We start from the raw sequence: 16,314 nt of genomic DNA, 5'->3' as shown, positions 1-16,314 counted from the left end.
GCCAAATGGACGGATACACATTAGGCTAACAAAACTTCTTAAATCACAAACAGGCAATTTCTAAGAAAAATTAGCTAAACACTTTGACCTCACTGCATTAACATGTCAGTGGTTTTGCAGACATTCCGTGTTGTTTCTCTGTGTTTAGTGAGTTAGGACCAGATCTAGCTTTTGAATACACTTATTTCTACATCAACCACTAGAGGACAGTATTTGTAAAGGTTCTGTCTAATGTCCAACATGACTCAACAAACTAGGTTGTAAAAAAGCCTTTCATTAACCCATGTATAGCAGTCTCAGCCAGCATTATGGTCAACCTACGCTGACAACCCACAGTTAAACTTCCATCTCAAAGGTGTTTCTTTCAGTATACAAGATATAATTATAAATATCTAAATGCTACATAAAACATAAATTGTCGTACATGTGAATGATAAACCACATACTGGTAGGTTTTATGTTTTTTTTTTCTCTCAATGATAACCAGATAACTACCCTAGAAGGATATTTAAAATAAGGGAAAGTTATAACAGACCTGACAAAGGTAACCCAATCATACCATTACAGTAATCTTTTTGTTATGGTATAACACTAACTACAGGATAAGACTGCACCTAATGTCAATACAAAAGAACTGAGCTTAAAATGTTTCATATTTATCTGAGCTTTAGTAATAATCTTAGTAAGTATCCCAAAGCTTCCACCAGAGCCCTCTTCAAATCACTCCTATCTGTCTGGCATAATCTAAACTAAATTCCAATGACCAATTGTGCTTGGGTAGCAACATTGGCAATAGCACAGACAGCAAATACCAGTACCAGTTAAGTACAATGTTAAATATCTTTCACTGACAAGAAGGGTCAGTGTACACATAAAAAGTGAACTGAAAGCCTCAGAAACACGTTATGTCTACAGCGTTATCCTGCACAGCCTCAAGAAGGACTCTAAACACAGATTCCTATCATGACCACGTATGTCAATTAACAAGAAGGACTCTAAACACAGATTCCTATCATGACCACGTATGTCAATTAACAAGAAGGACTCTAAACACAGATTCCTATCATGACCACGTATGTCAATTAACAAGAAGGACTCTAAACACAGATTCCTATCATGACCACGTATGTCAATTAACAAGAAGGACTCTAAACACAGATTCCTATCATGACCACGTATGTCAATTAACAAGAAGGACTCTAAACACAGATTCCTATCATGACCACGTATGTCAATTAACAAGAAGGACTCTAAACACAGATTCCTATCATGACCACGTATGTCAATTAACAAGAAGGACTCTAAACACAGATTCCTATCATGACCACGTATGTCAATTAACAAGAAGGACTCTAAACACAGATTCCTATCATGACCACGTATGTCAATTAACAAGAAGGACTCTAAACACAGATTCCTATCATGACCACGTATGTCAATTAACAAGAAGGACTCTAAACACAGATTCTTATCATGACCACGTATGTCAATTAACAAGAAGGACTCTAAACACAGATTCCTATCATGACCACGTATGTCAATTAACAAGGCCACAGAACAATAGTGGATTGTGAACAGTAAAACCCAAGTCTCCAAGAGTCACTTCTTAAATTAACATCCGGGTCACTCTGAACAGTAAGGAGCATTAGTTTAAAAACAAATCTGAAATATGTATGCAATTTGCTTTTAAGCCGAGAGACATTCTTAAATTAGTTACAATTGATCTGCTAATTCTTTGACACTATACAAAAAGCGTTGCTATTTAAATTGTTGCCATTTAAATAGTGATTTGCTTTTTAACCCCACAATACCCTCAGGTCACTTTAACCTGGAACCCTTTTGGTGCTCTGGAACTGAAGCAAATGAGCACTGAACACCTGTCATTAACAGTCTTCCTGTGTTTCTTTAGACAAAGATATAAAGCTCAATGTACAGTATTTCTAACAAAGTTATGAAACATACTGACATACTGTAGCTAGAAAAGCACTCCACTGTGTTGCACATGTGTAGCTGTACCAGTGCTGTGCTGTTCTAACCCGTACAGTCCCATTTTGTTTGTATAACCGAGTGATTTGGATTGCGTAGAGTGTATTGGATATATGTTTACAGTGTACAGAGCTAGATGCAATTAGTTTGGATAAGCAAGACAGCTTGTAATGCACTGCTATGAATAATGTTGATGTAACCCTAAACCCGACCTACCATATTGAGCACTGTTGAAAGTACCGGCCAGAGTCTTACAGGAGGAGTTATCACCACCACAGACTCCACACTTATCTCTCCTTGCCTTGGAATTCAGCACATGATCACATCCAGCTTGCTATAAAGAAAGCATGAAACCTTCAACACCTAAAACTCCATTTGGATCATTTCCGGTATGCAACGGAAGACCAATCGAAATATGAGTTATTATTTATGGATACCCTGCACAAGCCTTGTACACAGATGTCATTCGTCTCTGGTCCACACTGGGTTCCATCGGCCACACGGTCCTTCAGTTGATAGTAAGCAGTGGTTCCTGCAACTCTGCAGAACAGCTTACATTGATCCTTCATTAGAACTGTGGAGACAAGTGATCACCTTCTCATTAGTGCTGCCAGTGCCTGCTATCATTTATACAAAAAAATACAAGTCAGTTATTCTTCATATTGTAAGTCAGCCAGCCACATTGCACAACCATTAACAGAAAAGCAAGAAAACTAGGCAAGTACTCCACCAAATGGTGGGACAATACTCTATGACCGCCACCATTGTCTGTTCATAGCAGACACCTAGAAGAGTTATGGTATTAACTGCTTAAGATGGGCTTCTTTGTCCACACAACATTACAAAAAGGGAAGAATATAACATTTCTGGAACTAACAATACCTCTTGACAGATTATGTAATCTGTTAGGAATATTTTTTTTCAGAGCAGCATTGCAAGGTGGCCTACTGACTGTTTAGCCACCCTGTACATGTGTTTTGATTGATGTGTTATTAATACTGTTCCAGCTACTTACTGCCACTATATTTTGGTATCCAGCGTACAGTAGGAGGTAGACCGTTGATATTGAAATGTTTGCCATCAAATTCTGAGCACTGCTCCTCTCGGAAATCTTTCTGGCCTTTTGGACATGGTTCAGTGTTGCAGGAGCGGAATTTCATTCGACGCCCAACACAGTATTTCCCTCCATTTTTTGGCCTATAAAACATGGAAGTTGAGGAACATTTCTCACACATTTAAAACCCTAAGTAGAATGGGTTGCATTAAAACAAGAGAAGTTAATGGGGACTTAAACATTTGCAGACGTACTGAAAATGCAATGCACATCATTTTGCATATTCATGTATCTACTCTTTAAGACTGAATTCCAGGAGGTGGTGTTTTTAAATATGTTTACAAGCAACACTTTGTGGGGTCCACATGTGGTGAACGTGTGTATATACAGTTGTAGTCAAAAGTTTACATACCCCAGTGGAAATTTATAATTTCTAGAAATTTCTCGAAAACATAAATTACAGGAAAAATCTGAATTAGCATTTTTGGAGTTTTGCAAACAAATTGCTGAAATAAATCTATTTCTTGTAACTTTTTTCCCTCATCCACAAAAGCAAAACTTTTGCTGCAAATTTTTTTTCCTATAATTATTTAATTTGAGAAATTGATAGAAATTATAAATTTCCATTGGGGTATGTAAACTTTTGACTAAAACTGGGTGTATGTACTGTATATAAGTGCATGATATATATTTAAATACTATATAGTACACATACATTTAGCCCTTCAGATCTGTTGACTTGTGTAACCTTTTTCAGTACTGGAAACATCAAAATAATAATAATAATAACAATAATAATAATAATAATAATAATAATAATAATAATAATAATAATAATAACACCTTCACTGCTCATTTCTTGTAATTACATGGACATATCTAAATTTTGTTCATCGTGGTTTTTTTTTTAAACTTCTCCAAAAATCACATGAAAATAATTTGTTATTTTCCTCATCTTGGTTTGACAAGTTTTCAAACTGGCTGAAAACGAGTAGCCATCACACTGATGAATCAGTGAAATTAGCGGGTTTTGGGATCTGTAGTTTTTAATGTGTGATTAACAGTGGGCAGTGGACACCAATAAACTACATTCCCAGATTATATTACGATTGAGCTATGAGAGTTTAGAACTGTGTAGGTAGCGTCCGGTAATTTAAAACCTGGGTTTTTCCCAGGTTTTCGGGTATTTGTGCCGACCTGTAATATATGTGTGTGTGTGTGTGTATATATATATAAAAAACACAGTGCAAGACCCATTACATTCACCCAATGTGTTTTCTCTTAACTAATGCTAGATGGACAAACTTGACAGTTTAAGAGAAACATTCAAATAAAATCTGTGATTTTAAAAAGGACACTCACTCTGGTTTATTGCAGTCTCTAGCTGCACTTCTAATCCCTCCTCCACATGATCTGGAGCAGGTGCTGTAGGGTCCCCAGGGCCCCCACTCCCCGTCCACAGGGCGCAGCTCCACTTCTTTATTCACACAAAGTCCATGTCGGCAGTGCTGTGGAAGGGAATGGAGTAACAGAAGGAACACCTACAGCTTCAATTGTCATTTGAATCTCTTCTTTGTATTCTATGTTGTTCTGGGTTCTGTTGCTCCAATGCTGGGATGGAACAGACCTCCTAATTCCATTCAAATCATGTGACCTTTCAACTGCTATACACACACATGCTCTACATTTATATAGACAGTGTAGGTGGATCTGGCAGAGTTGAAAGGTCACACTGTCATATGATTTGCATGGAATGAAGAAGACTGTTCAGTCCTGGCACCTTGGATTAGAGAAAAATGATAACTATTACAGAAACATAACCCAGAACAACTCACAATTATTGCAAAAACCGGAAGGGAAATGTCATTGTTGGTATTGGTATTAATATTAGTATTTTAAAACTGACTAATATTTCCCTACTGGTTTTTTTATTAAAATGCTTTGGTTTCCTGTGTTCTACATACTGTATCCCAAAGGCAATTAAGACCTTGCCACCATAGTAAATCAATGTGTGAATTGCTATCCACAAGATGTCAACAACGACAACAGAACTGGTAGAAAATGGAAGTGTTTTTTTTTTTTTTTTTAAATTGAAGTGTATGTTTTTTTAATTTGTGATAGACATTACAAGGGCAGCAGTGGAGTAGTGGTGAGGGCTCTGGACTCTTGACTGAAGGGTCGTGGGTTCAATCCCAGGTGGGGGACACTGCTGCTGTACCCTTGAGCAAGGTACTTTACCTAGATTGCTCCAGTAAAAACCCAACTGTATAAATGGGTAATTGTATGTAAAAATAATGTGATATCTTATGCAATTGTAAGTTGCCCTGGATAAGGGCATCTGCCAATAAATAAATAATAATAATAATAATAATAATAATAATAATAATAATAATAACAACAACAACAACATCAACCATGCACACCATGAGAAATGTTACAGACAGTAACCAAGGAAACATGAGAATCCAGATTATAGTATGTGCTTCCAAGCTCTTACAATTACTTTTTTTTTTCTGCAGACCAAAGCTTAAAACATGAACCCTGTACTGTTATGCAGGTCAAAATGAAAACCAACACAGCTGTAAATTGAAAGTTCCATAAAATTGTCCAGACTGCTAGGTTTACAGAATTTTTTTATTTTGTAACATTAACATTTTGTCCAACTTGTAACGGGACCATGTGAGTCTGACCCATAGTTAGGAATTTTAAAACACAAAGTCACTGCAACAGCTTCATTTGGAACACATGGTACTGTTAGGATCACACACAGCACACCATTGCAAAGCCTACTCATTTATTTCTAGCAGAAGGATGCTCAACTTATTATTACATCACGTTATACAGAGCTGATTAGATTTAGTCTGCTTACCCTTTTAGCTGTGCTTAAATGCAATACAGCAGCATACAATTACTAGCATAGGTGTGAAGAACCTCGATATTGTAGTTTTATAGTTCTATAAACCAAACCACAAAAGCAATGGAAGAATACACTATGCAACAGATTCTCTCCATTTGTCATTTGGCATTTGTTTCCCACTCACCTTACTTATTTTAGTGTAAAATGAGTCTAATGTTCAAATTCTCCATCTCACTTTGATATGTGGCCAGTCGGGCTGCCATCGTCTCCACTAGCAGAAACCAATCAGCTCTCTGATTTTTATATCATGACAGTTCCCTCCCTTTTATGAACTTCGGCACATATTTACTGTAACACATTATGTCAAACCAAGGAATAAAACGTCAGTTGCGTTTTACAGCCCTTGTATTAAGAATAAAATCAATCCCCATTGTATATGTAACAAATTAATGCACTTACCTGTCACATGCGATTTCCGACTCGTTCCCACCAGTTTTGTGACACAAAGCCCATCTCTTAAATATTACAATTTAATTGAATATCCGTCGCAGCCCGCAGTTTTTTTTTCTCTGCATGCCAAATCAGTCTGAAGCAGTTGCTATTAATTAATTGATACAGACAATAAATCTAACCGCTACCAACGCCCCAGTCTTGACTGCTCATGAATATGCATGACTGTGGCAATGTCTTTATATTTTATCTTTACCGTTAATTATATCTTTGTTGTATTTTACTGTATTTTGCTTTATATTTTACTGTTTGCTGGTTTTTTTGTTTTGTTTTTTGGTTTTTTTTGCGGTAAATCATTTTTGTGTTCCCTGAAAAAGGGACAAGGTTTGGAACGGGCCAAAATGAAATAATCAGATATGTGTCACACGCGTTTAACCGTCACCGACGTCAAAATTTTACAGGGTCGGATATGCGAGTGCTGACTGTATATATTATATATACAGGGTCACGCTCACCCTAGGCGAATTAAATCTGATGAGTGGTTGATGTATATATATATATATATATATATATATATATATATATATATATATATATATATATATATATCACACACGAACACACACACACACACAGTAGTCTGTTACAGGACCAAACTTTAACAAATATATGTTTACATGTGTTTATAACTGTTATACTGTACACTTGGGTAACGATTCTGCTTTGAATACACAACTCACCTATATATCCGTGCAGGCAACTTAATGGCCTGTTGGAGATTATACCATTGTTTATTTGTGTTTGTAGTAAAGTTTCCGGTTAACTCTAAGACTATGTTCTGCTCTTTATCCGAGTGAGAATGATAATTAAACAGAATGTTAACATGCATCAGTAAACTGTGAAAGCGTGCTTGCCTGCATCACCGTGAGGTGGTGCATGCAGGCCACAGTGATTACAATGTTTTCTTACCCTAGCAACAACATGCAACAATGTGCATGTAATTTAAGTTTTTTAATAGTAGGCCTACAGTTGCCTACTAATTTACTTCAAGACCTTCTGTCACTAAAGAGATACAAAATGTTTCAAATATCACACACTACAGGTTGCACCCGTGACAGATGGCTATCTTGTCATCCAGGTTTTCTCATAATATTAAAAAAAACAAACCCTTTATAGCAGCTGCTTCACAGCAGTAATTTCACAAAACCTGCCACTTAGCTATATCTATATGCGAGTTAAAAAACAAGCCTCCTAATCCAACTACATTGTCAACTCTTAAAAAGGGACATTTTTTCTATCCTACTAATTCATCCTGAACATCATACTCATAATTAAAATGATGGTTTACAATGCATTCTACAAATACAGTACTTACATAAATACTGTATATAGTCAATATACACTATTTAATTGCACACACACACACAATTCTTATGGTCTGGTATCTGTTGCTGAATTTGGTGGTTTTATTAATAATATATATATATATATATATATATATATATATATATATATATATATATATATATATATATATATATATATATAAAATTTAAAAAATCACATACCGTACTAAAAACAATGCTGCCTGACAGTTTTGCTCCAAACTTGGATTGAAAAGGTGCTTTATGTACTACAAAGCCAGTTTATAACAGTGCTGTGCCTCAAGAAACAGTCAGAAAGCTTCCTTGAACATATAAGAGGCCACCTTAATGAGAAAGCACTGGGGTATCAAGACTTTGTGAGAGGGTAAAGTTCCACAGCTGTTCTCAACATGTGATTCTCATTTGGTGTTTTGACAAACAAAACTTGACATATGTTTTTTTTGTCTGTTCAATTTCTTGAGAGACACATATCTGGAATTCTACACCATTACAGACTTTTTAACCAATCACAGATAACTTTAATACCAATACTGTAAATGTTTGCAGCACCTGCTAGATCTTCAATGTTACTACAAGTTGTAAGATATTTCACACTATTCTCTGAAGTCCTGCATCAAACGCCAGCAGATGTCAATTTGCAAGAAAGCTTACATTGTTGCTATAACTCTGTCATAACCTATTCAGAGTTTATCATCTTTGGTATTTGCTTTCTGACAACTTAAAGGACTAACTGCGTAGCAGCCAGCTTAGGTATGATCTTTTTAAAATATCGGATCGTTTACAACAAGACATTATTCAATAATGTGCAGTCATGTCATTTTTTACTATGAAAAACATATTATGATTCACACTATTTACTAGCAGCAGTACTTTTTAGAATAACCAGAAAACTGTATATGACCGACATACAAAATAAATGTCACCATGAACAATTTTCTCCTGTGGTGAATGGATAGTACACTCAATCACTTCATTACGAAATGACCACTCAGAGTTCAGACAACCACTTCCTAAGATATAGCCTTCATTATTAGAACCAATCTTAAAAATACATGAAAAATTAGGTCACCCTGATCAGGATGCTAATACTCTCAAGTGCCTATATATGCTCATATATGAAGATGTGGGAATGTTAAGAGTACATTATACATATGGATGGACGTACTGGGAACCTACATTAACATACATAAAACTGCAGGAGGATAATAAACTAGTATTAAGATTGCATTATCAGTAGCTTTAACATCCACACCTTTCCATCTTAATCAAAAGTACTATGAATAGCTACTATACAGTTCTGATATTTCAAATGTCTTCTATTCAGCTCTATGGTTGGACGCATTACCCATGTGTATCCATGTGTTTCATATGTCACTTTAACACAAGAAAAAATGCTGCAATATCAAATGTACATGTTTTTAAATGAGAAACTTCAAACAATGTCAACCTGAAGCACTGGAAGGTTTAGAAGTGGCAGATTGTTACCTAGTTAAGGCACTACTGCACAGTGTATATGGATGAGCTCTGAGACTAGCTTTGTTAAGCAAACTGTGATTGATGTCATCACTGGTAATAATTTCCATGCTTTGACTACGATGAAGACTGCAACAGCAAGTCAGGTATAATATGGGTGCAATTATATAGCAATGTTGACAATACAGAATGATAAAATGAAATGTCTGCAAATGGAATGGCTTAGAAATGTACACCTATTTATACTGTGATACGGTTCACTTCAAAACACCAAAGGAAGGCTTTTCTCTCTGATGTACAGGAATAATTTCACAGCTGAGCCATCTCTTTAACCACTCATTTGACACTACTGGAAGACAAGCCTTACTGGATTACTAAAATGTTGATACAAAAGTCTAGATGCAGGAGTTAATACTGGATCAACATGAGCATTGCTGCTGTGAAGGAGATCCAAGCTTTATCAAGCCAATCAAGCAGCACGTGTGTGCGTTGTTCGGCGTTCTAGATTTTAACAAAGAGTTTACCTGGACAAACAGCACTGTTACTCAAAGTGAGCATGTTGTAAAGCAGTATATTATTCTAGAAAACAATATATGCATTTTAATCAGTGCAATTTATGTTAGAATCTGTGGTGTCAACCATTATACATCAAAGACTGCCAACCAATACTACAGAATGGATTTCCTCCAAATGAAGTTTTAAAAAACTTGTCAGTCTCCCATCCATTCATGTGTCACCTCTAGCAAATAACAAACTAGAAACAATACATCTCTCATTTATTGCAATTATAGAAAAACACCCGTAAAAGCATTAAAATAAAAGGTACTAAAAACAAGAAATTGCAATGTAAGTAACAATAAACAAAAATGAGACCTTCTTGAACTGTAGGACATTATTCTATGAGTTTCATCTAGATGAGAAAAAAATAACAACTAAGATCTATACTATATATCACGCATACTATAATAAGTAAAGTACAATAAATTATGCTCTGTTGGCATATGATGTATTACTGTACACTGCCTTATGTACTTAATTTTTTTTAGCAGATTGTGAAATTGTCTGATATTTTATTTACTGATTTATGCAAAATAAAACTGGGTATGTATGTGTGGATATGATTAAGAATGTAAATCAATCTATAAATCTGTCATGGAGTTGGAGGGAGTAGTTCTTTGGGTGACATCAAGTAGAGTGGTTGATGTGTTGCGCGGTGTGCCTGCTCTCATTTCCACTGAGTAGCAAGGAATGGAAAAAGCAATAATGGACAGGCATGAAAGAGGACAGATTTCTCATGCTTCACCTTTCCCAAAGCATAACAAAGGCTTTGAACTCTGGAGAAGGAGTGAGGCAGAGGTATTTACAGACAACAAGAAATGAGATGCACTCATTAGAACAAGCCTCAGTCCGTGAGATGACAGGGTTAGTGATGACCATGTGACACAATGAATCATTCAATACAACCACGGAGAAGAGTTTAAAGGATGTTATACAAAAGAGACAATATTACATTTGCATGAGGAATATTTAAACCCACTTCTGGAATTGCATATTGTCTACCACTCAATGACATGGGGGAAATGTTTTGGTCCATCACCTCAACAGTGGAAGCATAGGCCATCTCGCAGTAACCATACAAAAGTTTATCTTTTTATTTTTATCTTTACCTTTTTACTATATTTATACAGTACAATACAATTTTCTTCTTCTTGTTAAAATAAAATGAGTCTACAAAGATTTAAGATAACATTAATTTAGGAGCTTGCCTTTTTTCTATCATGACATTGGCCAAGTTTCTAATGCTTTTACCGAACAAACTTTGAACTGAAACCAAGAACTAAGCCCTGGAGGAAACGTACCTGCACTGACCAATACATTTAAACAACAACTGCAGTAAGTGTTTCTTTATAGTTTCTTGTACATAATGAAGAACAAATATACTGCCGGGGAAGAAGATCAGTATAATAAGGCCCATTATTTCAGCCTGAGAATATAATATTACAGAACACTGGGAATCACCTGACTTTTTTGCAGAGTGCTGAATATGACAATGAAACAAAAATGGATCTGAAAAGCTCCAGACATTCAAGTTAATGAAGCACACACGCCCCATGTCCACATAAAATGCTTCACTGTGCATTTAGGTGAGCCAAAACGTTGCTTACAGTTCTGTCTTTCATTTCTTTGACTTCAAAGACTATAGTTAAGATGACATGACAGAACAAAAAAGGAAAAAAGATATTGCTAATATTCTGGAGAGCGCACTGTTTGATCTTTATATTTTTCTTGCTTGGAAAGGACACTGCAGTATATGGTGTAACTTTGTTTGGCAGGCACTGTGGTTCCGGTTGTCTACATCTTTCCAGTGTTAAAATAACTAAAAGGACATATTTTATTGAAATGCTTGGTCTTCCAGGATACGGTCATGCAGAATTCAATGCTTTAAATGTCTGTTTACAGAATGGTCCAAATGAAGCCTTTCAGGACAAAGTCAATCAAATCGCAAAAGAAAATATATCTTACTGCCTTCAAAGCAAAACTGCTAACAGATGTATGGTTCACGTAATCACAAACCAGATGATCTCATACATTTGTAATATTTATAAAACCGTTATTTTGAAATATATATTTACTGCACAATATTATTCTGAAGCAACACTGATGAAAGGAATTACTCGAAACGTTTGTCGGCTTGTCTTTTCTTTCAGTTTTACAGTACCTGTGAAGCAATGTCTAATAATAATTTGTTAAAATATTAAATTTGACAGCTACATTTGCAATGTGGTTGAGTAGGCAATAATTCGACAAACCACAATTAAGTTCTTTGGCTTCTCTGTTACGATGGCAGTCATTTTTCCCAACCCTTTTCCGGCCTATAGAACAGGCTCTTTATTGAGACACTTCTAAACATTAAAGAAGGGACAACATGAAACAGATACCGCCAGAGTTGCGTCTGACAGCCTTTAGATTTCAATTGAGGACCCGATTGCAGCTGAATCCTCTCAGTACAAGCTTTCTGTGTGCCTCAACTTGGCTTTAAGATTGAACTCCAGTATGCTAACCACTAACCTCCTCACCCTGATTTTCAAATAGGTTTGGGTCAAGGGTTCAGAACAAGGTGGCAAGTTGACCCTGACTGCATTTCCTCTCAGAAAAGTCTAATTCTAACAGCTTGACTTTTTCTTCCCTTGAGCTTTCATTGCACCCAGTGTGACCAAGTTCTTTATCCAAACGCCAGTACTGTATAGTATACATTAAACAGTTTAACCCCAGTTATTTTTCCATCAGATACCCTTTGTCCTTAGTTCCTCCAGATTCAGTTATTTATTTATTTATTTATTTTTAATTGGGAGGGGAAATGTTCCAAGTTTGCAAATATTACGGTTCTTCTCAATACACAAAAAAGGAAATAATCCTAAAGAAAGAGTATGTTAAGCCATGTCTTATTACAAGGCTGAATCCAAATATTGATTTTACAGTACAAAAAAGATACAGTACCATTCTGAAATATACCAAAGATAATATATATATACACAGCCCTATTGGGATTTCCTGTTCTGTTTTCATGCTGGTTTATTATCCTACTATGAAAGACTATTATGTCTGTATGAATGAAGGTTACCAAAATAAACATTTCCCAAAGTGTCTGGGAAGATGTGGAGGTTGAGCCGAAGGCAAAGAGCTGCTTTACCCTATTACTTGGGAAAAATATATGCCATTTCTATTCATGAATTAAAAAACCAAAAACCAAAAACATTATTGGTATTTATTAACTTTTGTAATTCTCTTTCACATATTTTATCCAAAAAAATATATATATAGTAAAGCTACGAATTGTAACTCAACATGTATTTAATATAAAAGTACTTCTTCCCCCAAATTACATATGACATTTTTAAACAAAATTGTGGAATACCTAGGTGGTCTCAACGTGTTTACATTTCTGGATCATAAGCAGCAGCAGAAAACTCACAATTGCCAGTGTTAAAAAAAAAAAAAACATATTGGTCAATAAGGGCAAAAATAAACTTCTTGCTGTTGCTTTTAGTTTAATGAAAATACACTGTTATGCACAGCGATGAAGGGAACAAAGGTATGCTCTGAGTTTCAGCAATATGGAACTTGTAAGAGTGTTAAGTCAAAATGTTATATCCCTGAATTTACTCTGATGTACCACAGTAAACTTACCATCCCATGGCCGCAATCAGTCCCATCAGCCAGAGGCATGTGCTGCGTGCGACAGCCCTTGTGAACCCCTTCTGCACTTGTGCACCACAGCCTCTTGCACTGCTTCTGTGAAAAGAAAACCACAGATGGCAAGAGGATTAGAGCTGTCCAGCACTATAAAAACAAAATTAATGCAAATATAATCAGAAGTCAAGATATTTTTACTAATCAGTATTCAAGAAAAATAATATGTATTTAACTTTAAATAGAACGTTCTTGCTTAAATACATTATGAATACAGACTTTAAGGCCAATGGAAATCAAACTTTTAATGCCAGCTTGGCAGTCTGCCCCCCTTTAATTATCCACACTAAATCCTTGCAGCTAGTTAAAGATATTTTAAGGACCTGCCTGACAGATTGATAACGTTGTTGAAAACTCTACATAAATGGCTACAAGCTTGCTGAAACAATGTTCTTCATTATGTAATAAAAGGCCCTAATTATTACCCAACCCTTTTAAGAAATCTGAAAAACCAGGCCCTTACTGTCATTTGGTTGGCGTACAGCCTTGTCTACGCATTACATTGCTTTATATCCTTTTCATGTAAGAAGTCTATAAGTCAAGAGACATGCATTGTACTGCATGACAACTGAATCGGTTCTGGAGAAAGAGAAGCAATTTATTTTTTACTGATTTCCAGAGAGTCAATGCAATGGACTCAGTTTTGTTTCGGTCTGCACCTGGAGAAAACATGCCTCATCTTAGGTGCGGTTGATATTATTAGTGGTTTCTTGATGATTTTATAACTGTACACAAATTGGGTATTTTGTACTAGTTGTTGTATATTTTATTATATTACGAGTTCTTATTATTCATTTATGCATCTAACAGAAAACAGGAGCACCCTTTATGCTACAGAACCAGTTCACAGGTTTTCCTCAAAATGCTGTTGCACTAGAATGCGCATTCTCTGTAAAAGGGCAAACAAAAATGATATGGTCTGTTAACTATGATTCCCGACTAGGGCATTATAAAAAGAGGAGCACTGCATACATTCCTGCTTATCATACAAGAACTGGAACTAGACTCAATTTATTATTCACTAATATGTAAGAATGAAACAAGGCTTTAGCGAAACAGAAACACTGCCACTTTAGTTATGCATCCCGACAGTAGTAGACAAGCCTTACCAAGTATGGACAAACTTGTGATCCTGGTCCAAACATGAGTTCACACTGTTTGTTGGCGTTGTACAGCTGACCAGGAAGTTGAGAAGGAAGTTCATATGTTCTACTAACCGGCTCATCAAGGAGACATTCTCCATATCCAGTGCTGTTCACCGAGAAAAAAAAAATATTTATGGTCATCATCATACATAACCTTTTTTTTTTTTTTTTTTTTTTTTTTTTTGTAAGTATTTTACAGTTTGTGTGAATGAATACCCCAATTTCAGACCATTTTTATACTACTGTTACAAAAGTGCTGCCCCACACCAGGTACTTATAAAATGAAGTATTCCAGTTCAAAAGGCCTTCTGTCCAGGGAAAAAAAGATCAAACAATATGCTATGCAATGTATAATTACATGACAAGTTGCTGCAGCATTTCTAATTTGTTCATGTGCCAAGTCTGCAACATATTAATTCCAAAGGATTATTGGTTTGTGACTAAGAAGAGTTTTCTTTATATTAGTATTAATTAATATATATACTATTAAAACCAGGTTGGAAACTACGGAAACTGCAACGCTGAGATATTATATGCAGCACGCTGCTCAGCAAAGTGAAGAATATACATATATAATTACAGGACACACATTTTTGAAGATGGCAACTTTCCAAAATATGCACCTGGCTGTCACCAGTTTCAAATTTTAAAATACACTTGGTTACAAAAGACCATCTTTACAGTTTTAGAAATCCGAATTCTAAAGAAACCATTGTCACAGCCCTTTGTATTTCTTTTCACTTTTGAAGTAAATATTATTATAATACTTGTACCCAATGTTCCATCCTCAATAGAAGGAAACAATATGCGATGAGCATGTACTGCATACATTCCAGATATAATGTACCCTTTTTAGAGACTTCAGAATAGAAAATAATCCTTTTCTGTTGATACCATGAGGTCAGTTTCTCAGACAAATATACAACAGTTGCATTAAGATGAAAAATGTAATTGAGTTGCTGACAGTGATTGAATGATTTCATTGTATAACATGAATTATTAAATGCCCTTATTGTATGTTAAAGAAATACCCTTAGCAGTAAAATTATTTGGTTTAATCAAATCCATTTTTAGATTGATTTACAATCTTCATAATTGTTGTGTACCGGAACAGAGTGATTTTGTTTTTCAAAGGTTCTGAACTGAATTAAAATACCTGCCGATGTTTACATTATTATTATTATTTATTTCTTAGCAGACGCCCTTATCCAGGGCGACTTACATTTGTTACAAGATATCACATTGTTTTTACATACAATTACATTCTTTTTTACACATTATTTTTACATACAATTACCCATTTATACAGGTGGGTTTTTATTGGAGCAATCTAGGTAAAGTACCTTGCTCAAGGGTACAGCATACAGCAGCAGTGTCCACGACCCTCCGGTCAAGAGTCCAGAGCCCTAACCACTACTCCATAATGCTGCCTTTACATTGCACTGTAGGACTGAGATTGTCAAGGTTATGGGTCACAAATGTGGCCCGCCAACTGTAACGTGGCCCACATACTTCCACCAGTGCAACTAAAGTGGCTAAAATAGAGTTTAAAATACTATTTTTATTTATTTCATTTTATGTGAAAGAAAATGCCTTCACAAACATACTTATATCTTTCACTGTATCATATAAAATTGTAAAATTATTTGCTATAACACAATACAGGTTGGGTGAAAGAGTGATGATGAAATATATAACGTAATGTTAGCATAC

General features: G+C 35.5%; 1 protein-coding gene across 2 annotated transcripts in view; it reads right to left on the bottom strand.

Moving 5' to 3' along the window:
* LOC117419906 (A disintegrin and metalloproteinase with thrombospondin motifs 20-like) overlaps window positions 1-16,314 on the bottom strand; it is a 93,900-nt gene that overhangs the window by 42,937 nt on the left and 34,649 nt on the right. For both annotated transcript variants that reach the window (XM_058985752.1, XM_034033269.3), the window contains exons 10-15: window positions 14,566-14,707; window positions 13,394-13,498; window positions 4,403-4,548; window positions 3,002-3,183; window positions 2,424-2,560; window positions 2,203-2,320 (exon numbers count right to left, since the gene is read on the bottom strand). In XM_058985752.1, the coding sequence (XP_058841735.1) occupies window positions 2,203-2,320; window positions 2,424-2,560; window positions 3,002-3,183; window positions 4,403-4,548; window positions 13,394-13,498; window positions 14,566-14,707 (830 nt within the window). The remainder of the gene's footprint in view (window positions 1-2,202; window positions 2,321-2,423; window positions 2,561-3,001; window positions 3,184-4,402; window positions 4,549-13,393; window positions 13,499-14,565; window positions 14,708-16,314) is intronic.

Source organism: Acipenser ruthenus, chromosome 14, assembly GCF_902713425.1.
Source record: "Acipenser ruthenus chromosome 14, fAciRut3.2 maternal haplotype, whole genome shotgun sequence".
NCBI classification, from domain to species: Eukaryota; Metazoa; Chordata; class Actinopteri; order Acipenseriformes; family Acipenseridae; genus Acipenser; species Acipenser ruthenus.
The sequence above is the reverse complement of the archived record's forward strand: the minus strand, read 5'-3'. Positions and strand labels throughout refer to the sequence as shown.